This window comes from Lepisosteus platostomus, chromosome 10, assembly GCF_059453375.1.
Source record: "Lepisosteus platostomus isolate fLepPlt1 chromosome 10, fLepPlt1.hap1, whole genome shotgun sequence".
In the NCBI taxonomy this organism is placed as follows: Eukaryota; Metazoa; Chordata; class Actinopteri; order Semionotiformes; family Lepisosteidae; genus Lepisosteus; species Lepisosteus platostomus.
This window is the reverse complement of record NC_142620.1, coordinates 2,062,395-2,078,732: the sequence shown is the minus strand read 5'-3', so window position 1 is coordinate 2,078,732 and position 16,338 is coordinate 2,062,395. Positions and strand designations below refer to the sequence as shown.

Sequence of the window (16,338 nt, the reverse complement as noted above, 5' to 3'; positions counted from 1 at the left end):
AGGCCAATCTCTCTTGAAGATAAAATACTCTCATATAAGGTTTGTTTATTTACTTTTACAGCAAACACTACTGTAATATAGGTTGTTACTTTGTGACAGGAGGAGTACTCTCAAGGTCAAGGATGTAAAGATCATAACTCATTATGCAGAAAATGTCTCAGAATTTAATCATGCTGATTCTTTTTCTGTGCACTTTAACTAACAATACGCACAATGTTCCACAGAAATAAAAATAGATTATGTCAACGGTTGTGAAACATGTAACAGCTGCTCCTTAAATATGAACAATACTAAAAAGAGGCCCCCAGACATCCCTCTTCTAAGACTTAATTCATAGGCAATAAATTGTATTCCACACTGCTGTGATTTTAAGATATCTAATTTCAATAACTCAGTTTCCTACTGGGGCTAAACTTTGGGCAGAGAAACCCTTTTAAAAACCCAGTGTTCTACATGTGACACAGAATGTATTGAATGTCCATTCAAATAATTTATGTATGTTAATGTAGTTTGTATTTTGGGTATTCTGTATTTATATTTGGGTTCCATATTGAAAATTAAAACAGGTATTCACAACTATGAATAACCAAATGACATACTGATAATAATATAGTCCTAAGTACTTTCTAAAATGTCAAGAATGTCATTTTTCTAATACTGTCACATTCTCTTGAGATGTTAAGGTAATACACAGTAACAGCACCAAAGTGTAATAAATGCTGTACTGATAACAACATTTTCCAAATTTGATATTACAAATGAATTATATTTTAAAAAAATCTATAATGCAATAACAGGTAGAGGTTTATTCCATGCTGAAAAGAAAAGAAACAACATTTCAGCTGTGGCGCCTTCTTCATGTGACTTGAATTTCTACAATGCCATAAAACTCATTTTCTTTAGTAACAAACAAAACCAGTGACTATTTTAAATTCATAAACTGAGTATTACTTGCATTACTAAAAATACCCTGACAGCACACAAAATTATTTTTTTATCATTCCTTTCTAGTAAAATTGGTCTAAACATATGCTTTGGGAGTAGCGTACCCTGTGTCAATTTAGGATGAAAATTAATTGAGTTTTTGAGGAACTAATTTCCCAGCAGATATTTTTCTACTTATTTGTCTGCAAATTTCTACTGTAATACTGAGGCTATCTGCCCCAGTAAGTACAGCTGTGATACATGTAAGCATATTTTTGCAACATAAATGTAGCATCATATTTTGGTGGATGCTGCACATTGGTGGTGGTGGAGGGGAGTCCCCATTACCTGTAAAGCGCTTTGAGTTGAGTGTCCAGAAAAGCGCTATATAAGTGTAAGCAATTATTATTATTATTATTATTATTATTATTATTATTATTATAATTCTGGCACTGTCTGGCACTGTCAGGGGATTTAAGACAGGTGATCTCCAACTGGGTTTCAAGGAAAAAAGTGTCCCCTCCTTGTAGACTAAGAGGCTTTGCTGGGGGCAGCTCATCACTGGAGGTGTCATGATGAGTCCAGTTTATGATGGCTTCTGAACCAACACTGACAACTGCCACAAAGGAGATGAGCACTTCCTGGGTGACTTTCCGTTCAAGGCAAGATAATCATTTTTAACACTTAATTCTAAACATGGTAATCATACAAGCTCTGTTGCTGTTACAACTGTTTTACCACAATGTTATATCAGAATGCATCTCTGACAATATCCTCTTAGAATACAGTGTGCAATTCTGATCCCCATGATTTCACTCACAGGCTGAAGAAGACTACAAGGGGACCTGATACAAGATTTCAGAATCCTCAAAAGTACTGACAAGTAGAATGAACAGTGAAGCACAAACCAGAGGGCACATGTGGAAACTCTGCAGAAGTTATTTTAAAACCAAAAACAGGAGGCACTTCCTTATCTAAAGGCGTATGGAGGTAAGGTCAAGCTACCCTAGTTTGTTTCAGTGTCCTTTAAGAAACAACTAGATGAGATGCTCAGATGAGTTAGCTACTAAGATGGGCTAAAAGACCTCCTCTCTCTCTTATTGTGTCTGTTGTTATGCAAGGTTTGACTTCCTTTAAAAAGATTACAACAATTCAGTTTAATTGTTTGTAAACAAGAAGCCAACGGAATACAAAGGCATACAACATGTTCTGTGGTTAAAAAATCCTACACCTGAAACCAAAGCAGGTGAAATGATGGGAAGAGTCTTCAGCAACTACGGCATGATAGGAACAGCTAAAGCATGCTGGCCATCCCACGAGTCTCGTGCAATACACAATCCACTGCTTTCAAGAAACACTCTCAATGGGGCTCTTCTTAAACAATATGTTTCTTCTGTGTTGCCATATGTCATGGTAAGGAATACATACTGTGATATTTCTAACAAACTGGGATTCCTCTCTGGGCAAACTGCCCAATACATATTTGATTAATCAGACAGGCATTTTTTGAATGTGTCCATGGTTATCAACCTCCTCTATTGTCCTAAGAGACCCTGTTAGCACAGATGCTCCTGATGGACTCTACCTTACCTAGGATTTACAGGATGTTTGGTGGAAAGTACATCAGAATATCCTGAAAGCAGCTCTGACTCATAAGACGTTTGCCCACAGATGTAGACACAGCCCACCTCCACTCTTTCCTGAACAAAGAGCATGGTTATCCACTACACATCTCCGCCTTCATGTTCCTTCCAAAAAACGTAGCTCTCCATTCTATTGCTCCTTTTCAGGTCGTGAATCACATCGATTAAGTTACTTACTGGCTTTACCTCTCTTGGGCAGAGACTCTCAATAACCTTCCATGTTTCTTTTCAGAAACCTGCTAAAAACAAACCCTTCTTGCCTACCTCTGCCAATGAACCTGCTCCCCAACAGATTTGGATTTCTCATGTGGTTCGTGACAGTGTACAATACCTGGCTCGCTGGCGAGGTAGTGGTGTAGCAGAACTGGCCTGGGTTCCAGCTAAGGACATCAGTGTCCCACACCTGGTGCATCCTTTTCATTCTGGGTTTCTGGACAGGGCTCGTCCAGTGCCCAGAGGTCACCCATTAAGGAGGGGATACTGTCATACGTGTGCTCGCCAGAGAACAGGCAATCACGCCAGAGGCACCACCAACTGCTCTAACCTACTGTAGCTAATCACTTAGTTACCATGACAATGCGCTATGGGGGATGATTAGTGAAACTGTACGAGTTAGACTGTAACTTCTTCTGCTGTTTAAGATCCATCTTTGCATTCTTCAGCACTTAGTATTAGTCTTTGTTCACTGGCCTTAGCATTTCCTAGTCACTTACCTCCAATGTTCGAAACGTGTCTGTAATGACTTTGATTTCCTGGACTTCCCCTGAACTGCGCCTTAGTGTTTGCTCCTGGCTCTGTCCCTGGCTTGCTTTTGTCGACTTTGATTCTGTGTGTTCCTGCGACACTTTACTCCCGAGACACCTCTGCCTGTTCCTGGTTGACACCACTGGAGTTTCTGTCTGTCCGCTGCTGCACCTGCTCTTGAAGCCAGTCTTGTGCCTCAACTCGCTTCACCTTTTAACAGTAAGTACAGCAGTATCACACTTAAGTTGCATGATATAGTTGATTTATATGTTTTTTTATGATACACAAAACATACTTAAACACGTAAAAACAGACTTGAAGACTCAAAATCCAGAACAGGATTCAGAGTCTCGCACTCTGACATGCAAGTGATGCAAGTAACTACAGTGACTAAGTGCAACAGGAGCGTCACATGTATGTAAAGTAATGCATCGAAAATTCAGCTAGTGTAGATTACCCTCAGTCCTATCAGGATGAATACAAGTGAAAATGGTTTTCCCGTGTAAAGCAAGATGGTGATCTGACCATCATTTCTTTTCTTTCACCAACAATATGTGGCCCACAACAGTAATCCCTCCCATTTAAAAAACTACTTGGCCAACGAATGCCAAGTGCTGTATCATTTTAGTGACCAAATCATTACTGTAGGTCAAAGGGGGCTTCTTCCTTAAACCAAGATGACTGTCCAACTATAATATTGTTCTCAGACTTGAAACTACTGCTGTCTTGGGAACTTCAGGTTTAAAAATTTGCTGAGTACAGTTCAGCCAGCGAACTCGAAATGTGATATCATTTAAGTGAGAATGCAATTAACATGTCGAAATGGGGTTTCTGCTTCAACCAAGACAGCAGTCTGATTGCCAGCCTTTAAACTGTCTCTGTCTTGGGAACAGCCGGACTTTCGCTATGGAACTGAAATTCAGCACAGTTCATCAGCACTTAAATCTACTTCAGACTCGCATGTCACAGGCTGCAACAGTGCGTTTGGTGCCCTCACCAGGTCATCACCATGTTGGCCAAACTGGTTCGAACCGAAAAGTGGCCAACTAATCGCAGTCTTAGCTGGCATCATTCCCTTAGCAATACAATCCCAGCAGGGCAAAATGGAGTTTCTGTGAAAACCAAGATTGCTGCCTGACAGCATTTTTGTTCTGCTGTCAACATAATATCTGAAGTAGTTCAGGTGGGTAGCTGCGTCAGCATGCGTAGGCTGCAAAGGAACAAGTTATAGGTTTATTATGTTAAACGTTGTGTTCTCTTTCTTCTTTTTTTCAGCATGGAATAAACCTATAACTTGTTCCTAACATCTGAAGTGCAGACTGCTACTATTTAAAGTGCTACTATTTAAACTGTATTACTGAACGTTGCTTTTCCTTATTTAATAACACTTGGAAGCCTTCAAAACCACTTGTACTGACTACTTTATGCTGTATTTATAAGAAAAATAACTCATTAAGTGGATTGCAGCAGCCTTATCTTATCTTAAAGTTATCTCTTCCAGTTGTAGTGACCTAACTTGAAAATAATACATTTGTGAAGTTTAACTGTTGAGTGTTTCAAGACTGCACATTGCACAGGCAGGAATATAATGTTTTAAATTGACAGGCAAAAAAAAAGATTACAGCACAGTGTTCCACAGACCTCTAAATGAACCCTGTGCAATTTTGAGCTTGTACAAGACAAACACTACAAACTATTTCTTTCCGTTGAGTAAATTCAAATAAAATCCTGCAGAGATGTCTTCATTTTACTGCCAGGTGTTTTTCAGTTTCTTTTTCTTCCTAACACCTTAAACTGTTCATTTCAGAGTTCTAAAACCTTTTGAATTTGTAAACATGCACAGAATTAATTAGTGTCTTCAGATTGGAAATCTATATGAATTCTGTCTGGCAGTGCCAATACGCAACATGAGTAAATGAGCCTACGACAACTCTAATTATTTTGAAAAAATTCAATGAAGAAGACTGCTTTCATAGCATTAAAAATTGGAAAAGATGTAGTGATGTCAAATCAAAAGGTTTGTATTCTTTTATGCTGTCCAAGCCCTAGGCACTAATTTGAGAGTGAACTGTGCATTAGATTTCCCTTTACATTGAAGTGAATGGTGTAATTTATGTCATTCTCTGAAATGCCCTAGTAAGTATCTTCCATTTTTATTATGCATATTTATCCAGATGTTCACTAATTCAGGATTTTACAGATTAATTGCCCAAGACTGTATCTTTCAAACTGCATTTTAAAATGTTCAAGCTTACAGTTAAGGGAAAAATGTATAAAGAAAGATAGACACTTGAAGAAAAAAAAGATAATGTATACACAAGATTGTGAAAAATATGAATAAGGCAGATTTAAAAGGACATGATATAAAGACGTAGGTGATTTCTGTGTTTAAGGGTTGTTTATTATGGAAGCAGAATTTCTGCTTGAGGGCTGGTGTCATCTCTTATTTACCAATCTGTCACCCACGATGGAGCCTAGGTGTAAAATAAAGAAAGAAAGGCTGTTGTTTTAAGCCTCATGCTCTGCAAGACAACGACTAGAAGACTTGCATACTAATTCTTGGAAAAAACCTTGGTGTCTAACATAAATGAAGAGTACAGGTGCTAAAATGAATCCATTTATTAGTCTAACAAAAGCGAATGCACTCACAAGCTTTCAGGACTGATAGGCCTGTTCACTGGCTGTAAAGCATTGCCCAAAATGAGTTTCCATAAAGACTAATGGATAATTCTTCAGTTGTAGGTGCAGCAGGAAATATGAATATGGAATACCAGACGTGTCAAAAAACAGAAGTGGAAATAAAAAAAGTTAGTAACGATTCATATGATGATAATCTCACCGTCAGGCATACTTGATTAAAATGTAGGGTATAGGGTCCTTGTTTAGCCTGTACACAATTAAAATCCGTAGGAAAAACATCCATCCATTCATTTTCCATCCAACATGGGGTCGCCGGAGCCTATCCTGGCAGGCAACAGGCACAATGCAGGATATACCCAGGACGGGATGCCTGTCCATCACAGGGCACAGACAGACACAAATGCACACACTCAGACCAGGGCCAATTTTCACAGGAACCAATCAGCCTACCAGCATGTGTTTGGACTGTGGGAGGAAACCAGAGCACCTGGACGAAACACATGTGAACATGGGAGGAGGTACAAACTTCATGCAGACAGCACCCCAGGAACAGCACCCAGAAGCCCTGGCAATGAGGGGCACTGAGCCACCACACTGCCCCAGGACAAAACAACAGAAAATAACTGCCATGAAGTGGTTGCCACTTTATCTAAATTTGAAAATAGCCATAACAGTATGTTGCTCTTCACTTGCTATTGTTATTGTATTTATTTTAGAGATTCTCCTCTAATATCTTATGTCTGGCCTCACACGGGCCATTTAAAAAAGATGCAAACACATACCTATTGCGACACCCTCAAATCCAATACAACGATCTAAATCACACAACCGCTTAAACCAGATGCCATCTGGCAAAAAGACAGATTTATTCTACTCTTTGTCATTGACAACGAAATTCCATTATAAAAGCTTAAGCAATTTAAAGTTCTTAAAGGAACATCATACTATTAACTGTGGTGTTGTAATTGGAAAATATCAAGTCTATTTTTGATGTAACACAATCAATTCACCATTAAACACATACCCTGCAGCAGAGCTAAAAAGTGAGTGAAACTGACCAGAGACCATAATCTGGCAGAAAACAGACACAGCTAGTACAGTCTAAATTTAATCAAAGTCTGACAAAAAAGGAAATCAGCCCTCTCAATATGACAAATGTCTTTTATAGAATTTTCAGAATACTAAGAGTGGGCATCAGTGGGTTTGATCTATTTGAAAAACTGTATCGCCAGCTAAAGATTCAGGACAGACTTGAACTGGTTCCTAGGGCATCAAAGGAGACAGTGATGTTCCTGTCTTCCTCACTGAAAAACAGAGCTCCTCCTCTGTGCACAATATTGCTTTGCAAAAGAAACCATCTATCAATCAATAGCATATTAGTATGGTATAATGTTTTTGGTTGCACATAAACTAGATGCTGCTTCAATATTAGCTTCTGTTGTGTTTTGGAAATGTCTTTACAAATCAACACTGCTATGATTAACTACTGTTACAACCCAGGGATTAGACTGATCCATAAAGATTAATATGCCTTAGTAAATGCTTTAATGATAATCCATGATGATCAGTATCAACAAACACCAATAATTCAAGCCTGGAACAGGAGTAGCCTTAACTTTCAAATAAAAAAAATGCTGTTCTACATGGGCATCCTGTAATGACAAGGGGATTTAATGTGTAAAAGCAAAGACTGAGTAAAAATAAATCTATCACTCTTCAAGCACTCTGTAAATAAATTAGAATAGAAGGCAGACTGAAATCACTTTTCATTTCCATTAATGTGTGTTAAAGGCAAGAGAAATAAATGAAAAACAAATCACCTGCAATTTAAAGGATTTCTAGAAAAGAAAAAAACTACCCCTCCCTTTTTCTCTAAATATATAGCTATGGGTGTACCAATACACAAAACACAGTCACACACCAAGATATTTGGACAGTAATTTCTAATTGTCTTCTGAAAGATATACTATATATATAAAGAAAGATATGTCTGCAACTGGTACAAACTGTACATATGTGTAAAAGTGTATATACTGTATGTAAATGAATATACAGTATTTATCAATACCATTGTATTTGTGTGTACGTGATCACTCGGTCTTGCACTTTCACCACTGAGGTAATCACTTGACACAGCACACGAGATGCATTTCCACGTGTATGCTTATTTTCTCTGTAATGATGACAATATAAAACCCGGAAACTCTTTTTCCAGAGACTGAACTAATCAAAAGCCCCCCAAAAAATCTGTACTTCCCAGCTCTGTAATCAGCCATCTAAGCTTTTTACTGACTTAAAAAACCCAAAACAGAATGCCCCTGCACGTTACTATAAGGGCCTTTCTCATGTCCCTTCTGCTCCACAGGCCTTCCCTCTGTCAGAAACAGCACACTGCCTGGACGGCCTCCATTAGCCCTATCACAGATAGCCCTTCTTTCTGCTGTTTCTCTACATTTATCTTTCTAGTACTATTATTAGTAACACAGTATATTTTAAAAGCAATCATCTCAAGGTGCTTTCTTTGCAAAATAGAAATTGATTTTTATAGAAAAAAATGCATTTCGCAAAATTAAAGACAATTCCAAGAAAAGAAAGCAGACACAGAAAACGTAACTTTTAGCCTGCGCTGGATGAGGCTGAGCACTTTAGGATTAAGAGAATTTTTCATATAATTGAAAAGTCTATAAAGGATCAAAGATTGCCCCCAAATTCTTCATTCTGGCCTGAATCTCAAACACAATATCATCAATTGACAAGGTAACAACATTAATCCAAAAATGAGACCTCAGCCAAATCACACATATTTTTATTTTAGAGTTTTATATTAGTGTTATTTTATTCCTTGGTTTACCTTGTACTGTTTGCCAGTCTCAGTATAAGGTCCTCTATAGAACATCCATTCATGGCTTCCCATTTTTCCTCATATGTGTATAAAATTAGAGGGATGCAGGGCAGAGTAAGCGTCAGTCTGATTATCACATTTAAATAATTTTGCTAAGGTCTGAAAAGAAGAGAGCCTATTTGTTATTGTCTTCAATTCAAAGAGCAAAATGAGCACCTCCTGGACTGTGACTCATTGATTTTGGAAATTCTGTTCTGAACGTTTTCAAGCAGTAATGACCAAAATGGTAGTTTTAATGGAAATGGTAGTTTTTCAGAATTATTCCATGAGCTGGCGGCGAACTGAACACATATCCCACACCAGGCCTGGGATTGTTCCCAGAGTGGTGCTGATGCCTGCAGTATAAACAAGATTGCTTTCTTCACGGTGAAAATCACTTTCGAATTCTTTCAGAAGGCATTTAAATTCAGCAAACAATGCTTACCTCATTGACATCGATGTCATGCTCCTTCATATACTCTCTGTCATTCACCTGCCCGCCATCCATAAACTCCATGGTCAGAACACGTGTGGTTGAGAGGTCCCAGTGAATCTTTGGCACCTAAAACAAAGCACATTCCTGCTGAGCTTCACTCAAACTGTGATTATTTTAATTTCTCATTGCACTTTGAATTCACAGTAAAATCCACCAAACCATGGCTTTATCTCCTGAACACAGACAGTGTCGTGCAAGGAATAATCAATATAACTAATTTCTTGCCTGTTTTAACTCTCAGACAGGAAGAGAGATCGCATTCTGCTCAGGCCCTCCCTGAGCCATTGTTTCTCACAGCTGTGTTTTCTTCACACAGTGACACACTGTTCATTGTACTTGCACTCACTACAGTTTTCAGTTTTTGCTGACGTTTGGGGTACCAATATGGAGTTGTGTTTAGGACTAGGAGGTCAAGGATTATAAACCCAGTGGGGCACTGCTGTTTTACCTTTTGCTGTTGTACTTCACTCAAATACCTCCAGCAGATGCCATGAGGTATAAGTGGGTATTCTCCAAAGTCATCACCACAAACTGGAAATTGATCTTAGTCTGACTTATCTGATTATATATGTGGTGAAATAAAACATTTAAACACAGTTTTTTCCCATTTAAGTTTTAACTGCTTCAGAACACTGTACATTAAATACTGTATATAAATGTTGTACAGTATTTATAGGTCTGTGACAATGTAAATAGTGGAGTACCACAGAGATCTGTTCTAGTACTGCTGCACTTCATAATTTAAATCAATCAACTAGACTGTGGCAAAGTTAGTAAACAAGTCAGGTTTGCAGACAATCCTAAACTAGGAGGATTAGCAAACGCAACAAAAGCAGCAAGTAAAACTGAAAAACATCTAGATGAAGCTGAAGACTGTGCAAGCACCTGGAAGATGAGGTTTAATATAGATGTGTAGGTAGGAAAAGCATAAGCTATAAATACAAATTAGGAAACACTGAGATAGAAGAGGCTACAGTCAAAAATGACATGTGAAGCATCGTTGCCATATTCATGACAACGAGGGAAGCAATTACACAGGCAAACAATGTTAGGATGTAAAGTCAAAAGTGTCAAACAGTGAACTTAAACTAATATGTTTTTCAAACTTACTCAACTTAAAAAGAATGCAGAGAAAATGTCCTTCATTTATTTTCAAAAACAGATGCTAAAAAAATAAAGTCCCTGGATAGCCAGAAAACTGTTACCTTGCAACAACAGCTTGCACAGATTGGTGAAAAGAGGATTACCTGGCTTCATTAAATTAACATGAGCTCTTTGTGCTTTCATTAATCTCCTGCATTATCAGAGGAGTCTCGACACATTTCTGACTACCTGTGCTTCAGTACACTACGTACTGTAGCATATTTCATATCTTAATGCAGTCTTATTTGTTTGGCTATTTTATCTACATACCGGGTATTTCTTCTTATTACCTGGCTGGTTGCTTTTGATGTCTTTTCTGCGCATAATTCATTTTTTTTAAACAAAATCTTGTTTTCATCTAAGCACCATATTGCTGTGCAATTCTTTGGAAATAAAATCTCCTTTGGAACAGTGCTCATACACAGACATGCTTCTGAATAGAATCCTACAATGACAGAATTAATAGGTCGGTAACCTTTTATTCTAAATTACACGTAGATAAGCTCTGCCTGTTTATGAGCTTGATGCAGGATCCAGCAATGAACAGAGTGCTTTATTTTCACTCAGCTCACCATTGTTGCCACACTGCCATCCAATTTGCAAACTGTAAAAGCTGCATTAAACCCAAAGATCTCTCCGTGTAAAGCTGCAGAGAGCACATACCACCTCTCATTATCAGAGGGCTGAGCGAGGTCTTCCTGCTATTCATTAAAAATAAAAAAGGGATGTGTGGGGCAGCTCTTGGAGGTTGTTATGACAGATTATTTACCTTGTGAAGCTCTTTTTCTGAAAACATTGGCTGTTTTAACATAGAACATCTCTTCAAGTGCCCCTCAGCACCTTCTATCTCAAACAGATTTGCTGTGTGTTCTTGTTCACTCCAAGGTCAGAATTCACCAGACTGCTGCTCTTTATCAGACAGTTTCAACACCTCTGTGTCAAGTACCCACTAAACCCTCTCGTTTAATGAGAGATTAAAAGCCTGAGGACACTAAGGGGCTTTTCATGCCTGTCCTCACCAGTGAGCTCCCAATCACTGGGCAAAAATCACCCCCTCATCTCAGCACTTCTCACCTGCCTGCCTCCTCACCTTGCTAATGTCCTGTGTAGGCGACTCTGAAACTCTGTATGAATTTTACTTCCACGAAGGACACCTGGCACATCCTGTTGGGGGCTGCCTGGTACTACAGCTGCAACATGCAGCACGCTCGACAGAATCTGTGTGCGTGCTTTCTCCCTGAACCTCAGCTTGGCAAAGATTAGTAAAAGTCTGGGGGAAAGGATTTGCCAAAGATACTATTGATCTCGTACTTTATTTTTAATTTCCTTGAGATATAATTTGTATTACGTCACCTCGATAGCATCTCTTATCAACTGCTGGGAAACCCAGCAGGCCTTGCAGGCCCTGGCCGGACACTTCCAAGAACTAATTCCTTTTATATGGAACTCTTATTTTAATAATTCAGAGGAATAGAAAGTTCAGGGTGTGCAAGACTGCGTGTGCCTACATATCTCTCCTACTGGGCTGCGGCAAACCCTGACACTTCAGGAAGCAGGACTCATGGTGCTAAAAGCTACTGGTTTGAAATGAAACTGGATTCTTTTCTGTTCTGAAAGGATTACGGTTGTGGATCAGGCATACTTAATCTGGTACCTTGACTCAAGTTCAGATAAAACCCCCAGCTAAATTCACATCATCCTTGTTTTCAAACCAGGCTGTAGCTCTACTGCAGCTGGACATGGTTACATTCTTTGCTACGAGATAACCAACTCTAGTCTTTTTATGATACAGCACACTGCACTGTGTGGAAAAAATATATACTTTTGTCTTTTGAATCTTGCGGCTACATGGTCATACCTTGAGGAATTTGAAGTGTTTGAGCATCTCTGCCACTTTCTCAGCATTCCTGCCTTCATTCAAGAAGTCCAGCTCCAAGGGAAGGTTCCTCCTGGCCTCCTCCACCAACCACATGAAGTCAAAGTCAGGGAACAGCCAGGTCACAGCCTGCACAAGGAACTTATACAAAATAAAGAGGATTATTATTATTATATTATCACAATTTGTTATATATGTATAAGACACGTGCATAAAGTTAAAAAAATTAGCAAACATTCCATTACTGACTTTACTGCACAGTACATCACATTTGGTAAGCAACTGTTCACTTAATATACAGTATGACACAATTCTCCAATTCGTATTATAATTTCAAATAGCATCCATAAAAAAAAACTATGTACAGCAACTACAGTTAAAAACTGTCTTTGCATTTTAAATAAAGGTTTTCTTCCTCTAGTTTCCCAGATGCCAAATATCCGCTTCACAAATTCCTTGAGGATTTTGTGAAGCGGATATATTAGAAGTTTTCCATTGACACTGCGTTACGCAGCAGGACCTAAGCAGGTGTATTTTCAAACACATTTCACGAAGAAGCCCTCAGCCAGCAGGGACCTTCAGATGCTGCTGACCAGTGAATTTGGCTCCACAGCCCATGTATTACCTGACACCAGGGACTGAGACCCAGAGGTTGGCTCAATCCACTTATGAGCCAGATGCTCGTTATTGGTTCTGCCATGGGTGAACACTACACACGGCCACTGAGGGGCACCCAGAGGGGCGCCTGGCTCCTGTCACTGCTCCATAGTCACCTCCATGACTGCAATGTCCTTGGAGCTCTGCCTCTGCACTTTGGGGTGCTGCACTTTGACAGCCACTGCTCTGCCATCGCGCAGCCTGGCCCTGTGCACCTGCGCTAAGGAAGCTGCCCCTCGAGGTGCTTCTTCGAAGCTCACGAACAACTGCGCCACCTGTCGACCCGGGACAAAGAGAGAGAGAAACGCAGGTGGTTTGCACTTCGCCCCTTTTTACACGCTGCAGAAGACAAGTGCTGCGGAAGTGGGTTTTTCAAAACAAACTCGTGTTATGCTGAAAAAAAAAACATCATATAGAGCAAGTGTGGTCAACCCCTGGTCCTAGAGGGCCACAGTATCTGCGTTTGTCATTCCGCCTGAGCTCGTCAATACCTAACCGGCCTAATTAAGAACTTAACTGCACCACTTTGCCACCTTTTCCCAGTTATTTATGCGCTGGAGATGTGAAGACAACCACTTTGCAGGGAGTGCCTGCGTTGCAGCACATGAGGACCAGAGCTGAGAATTCGATGTACTGGAAGCTCCATGTCAATACAGAAAGCTGCCCAGATTTGTTTCAGTAATTGAAGGTAAACTGCTGAGGCACCCAAAGGTACAAGTAAAAAGAAAAAAACCTCTGGGGACATCTACAAAGCTGCTAATAATGTCATTTTTTAATTCTGGAGTTATTCATATCTCAGGCACACAAATGGTAAACATACAGTAAATGATTAAGCATAAGCATTTGTTTAAGCTATGTGTCTCTGGAATACATGGAAACCATTTAAAAGTATTTAATAATGAATTCATCTGAAAAAACATCTGTAAGCTGTACTGTAATTCAAAGCTCATGTTGCAAGCTTATTAACACAGAATCTCCAGACACTTGCCCAATGTGTTTAAAGTGTATTTTTTATTAACTCATTTAGAATAATTTCTTCCTCTATATCCTGCTACAAAGCTGCTGTACATTGATTTTTGGCACAGGGAGAGAATATTGACATATGTATTGCATTGTATACACTGCATGTGAGTGCAGTTCCACAAATCTCATGGGCAGGGAACCCTCTGGAAAGCTAAATGTATGTAAATATGTCTTGAAAATAATTTACTAGAGGCTCTTATTTAATTGATGCTTCTCATTCATATTAACATAAAACTGCTTCACTGTTTCCTGTTTGTATTTCTTATTGTAACACTGTGGATACATTGCAGTGAACTAAAAAAGAAATACACAATACACTCCACAGCAATTAATTAAAAAAATAATTACTTTTTGATTAGTTGCATGACTTTATATACCCACATTTAACAAATGTACATATCTTGAATCTGCAGTATGTGCTATATGCACACAGGAACAAATGTTATTTGTCATGCTATTGTCAAGATCTCCCTAAAAGAAAAGATATTACAAATGAACCAGATGGAAAGGAATCACAGAGGAGCACTTTGTCAGTCTGTGTTTGAAATGTTTATAAACAGCACAGAGAATTTAATATCAATTCCATTGTGAGTATTAGGGAACACTAATGTCTGGAAGTTTTTAAGCATTTCTTTAATAAAGCTTTTCCCATCAAACTGCACCCTATATACTGTATATATAACAGCCCTGGAGATCTTTTAGTGCACTGCTTTCTTTCATGCAAGGGGTCTATCTCAAATCCACAAAAGGGTACAGGGCTCAGCCTGTTCCAGAAGCACTTTTGAGTCTACAGTAGAGTTTCATATTGTCATTGTTCAGGGGACGGGACTCAATGTGCTTTTTTCTGCAACACCTCATGCTTGTGTCGGCATTTCTGTGATAAACCTCTCGCTCTCCTCCCCCTCTTCTGATTCCAAACGCACGTTCACGTTGCGGGCTGACCATTACTTACATAAGGACGTGTGCAGTCCTCCAGTTTAATTCTGGCACGATCTGTTAGTGTTGCCCCCACTCTATACTCTACACCTGAGTGTGTTGGATTTCAGTACCTGCACATCAGCGCCCAGCCTGCACCACGTGGCGGCTTTCTCTTGTGCTCGGCACCGCCTGTCAGGTCTGCAGCAGGTCCCTCCAGGACCACCACAGCTTCCTGCATCTCGCCGGCAGTGAGTGGTCCAGTGCTACCTCTGCAGGCTGACATGCTGGCCTCCCATCTGCTCCTCCTGCCACTTGAGTAGCTCCACCTCTCCTCCCTCTGCGCGTGCCACTTCCTGTCGACGTGACACACGCTCCAGACCGGCTCTCCCTGCCAAGCCAGCACATACAGGCCTCTCAAAAATAGCAGGCATATCCCTGGGCTTACTTCCAGAAGAGCGGAATCACACAGACGATTTTTTTAAATGGCATCACGCTTTAGCTGTTTCTGCAGCCCGTGAAAGGAACAGTGAAGTTTCCACAACAAAAACGTGTCAGCCCGTGCAGGCACTGACAAGGGCGGATTCTGTGGCAGTTAGACAGTCTTGAACACTGTCACACTGAAAAGGTAATCAGCAAGTTAAAAGCACTGTATTACTAACAAAGAGAATCTATTTCGGAGTCTGTTTCAAAGTGAGCTAGGGACAGGTTTAGAGGTACTAATCTAGCAAGATATGACAAAGGTACAAAGCCAGTATTTTCTCACCTACTTTTGATTCTGGAAAATTAGAGTTCACCTGAATGCACAAACAAATGATGCAAATTTTGTCACTCGAGCAAAAAGCTTTAGAATGCAAAACAGCATTTCAAAGAACCGCTTCAGGGGATGTTTTTTATAACAACGAGAACAGTTCTTTCCTCCTCCTTCCACACTGCAATTCTGCTGCAGAATTGAAGGTTTCAGGAACGCTGCCGAGAGACAGAGCTCTGTGCAAGAGGGAATTCCCATCCATAACCCCTTTAAAAAAAGCAATGCCAACTGTTCCCCTGTTTCACTGAAAACCGGGTCATTAGGTCTATTGATCTGCTGAGCTTCCGATTCTAGCAGAGACCACATTAAAGCCAACAAAAGCTCACGTGAAGTGAGTGGAAATTCTACTGAACAGCACTATGAACCATGGAAGTAAGCTACTTTCTGTGGATCTTATTTCTGCCAGGGCAAACTAGATCTTATGAGGATGAATGCAATCTTTTATTTGCCTGGTTTTATGGTATGTATTCAGAAACAGCACTGACAAATGAAAAATGTAATTGAACCAATAGTTTTTAATACATAATTGATAGAAAAATATCAATCAAAGTCTGGAAAAATGTCTCATAAGCCACATGTCTATGA

The 16,338-nt window shown here is 39.6% G+C and overlaps 1 protein-coding gene across 5 annotated transcripts in view; it reads right to left on the bottom strand.

The window, feature by feature from the left end:
• adck1 (aarF domain containing kinase 1) overlaps positions 1 to 16,338 on the bottom strand; it is a 170,825-nt gene that overhangs the window by 68,036 nt on the left and 86,451 nt on the right. For all 5 annotated transcript variants that reach the window (XM_088647425.1, XM_088647426.1, XM_088647427.1 and 2 more), the window contains 3 exons: positions 13,121 to 13,279; positions 12,330 to 12,488; positions 9,278 to 9,394 (listed from right to left, as the gene is read on the bottom strand). In XM_088647425.1, the coding sequence (XP_088503551.1) occupies positions 9,278 to 9,394; positions 12,330 to 12,488; positions 13,121 to 13,279 (435 nt within the window). The remainder of the gene's footprint in view (positions 1 to 9,277; positions 9,395 to 12,329; positions 12,489 to 13,120; positions 13,280 to 16,338) is intronic.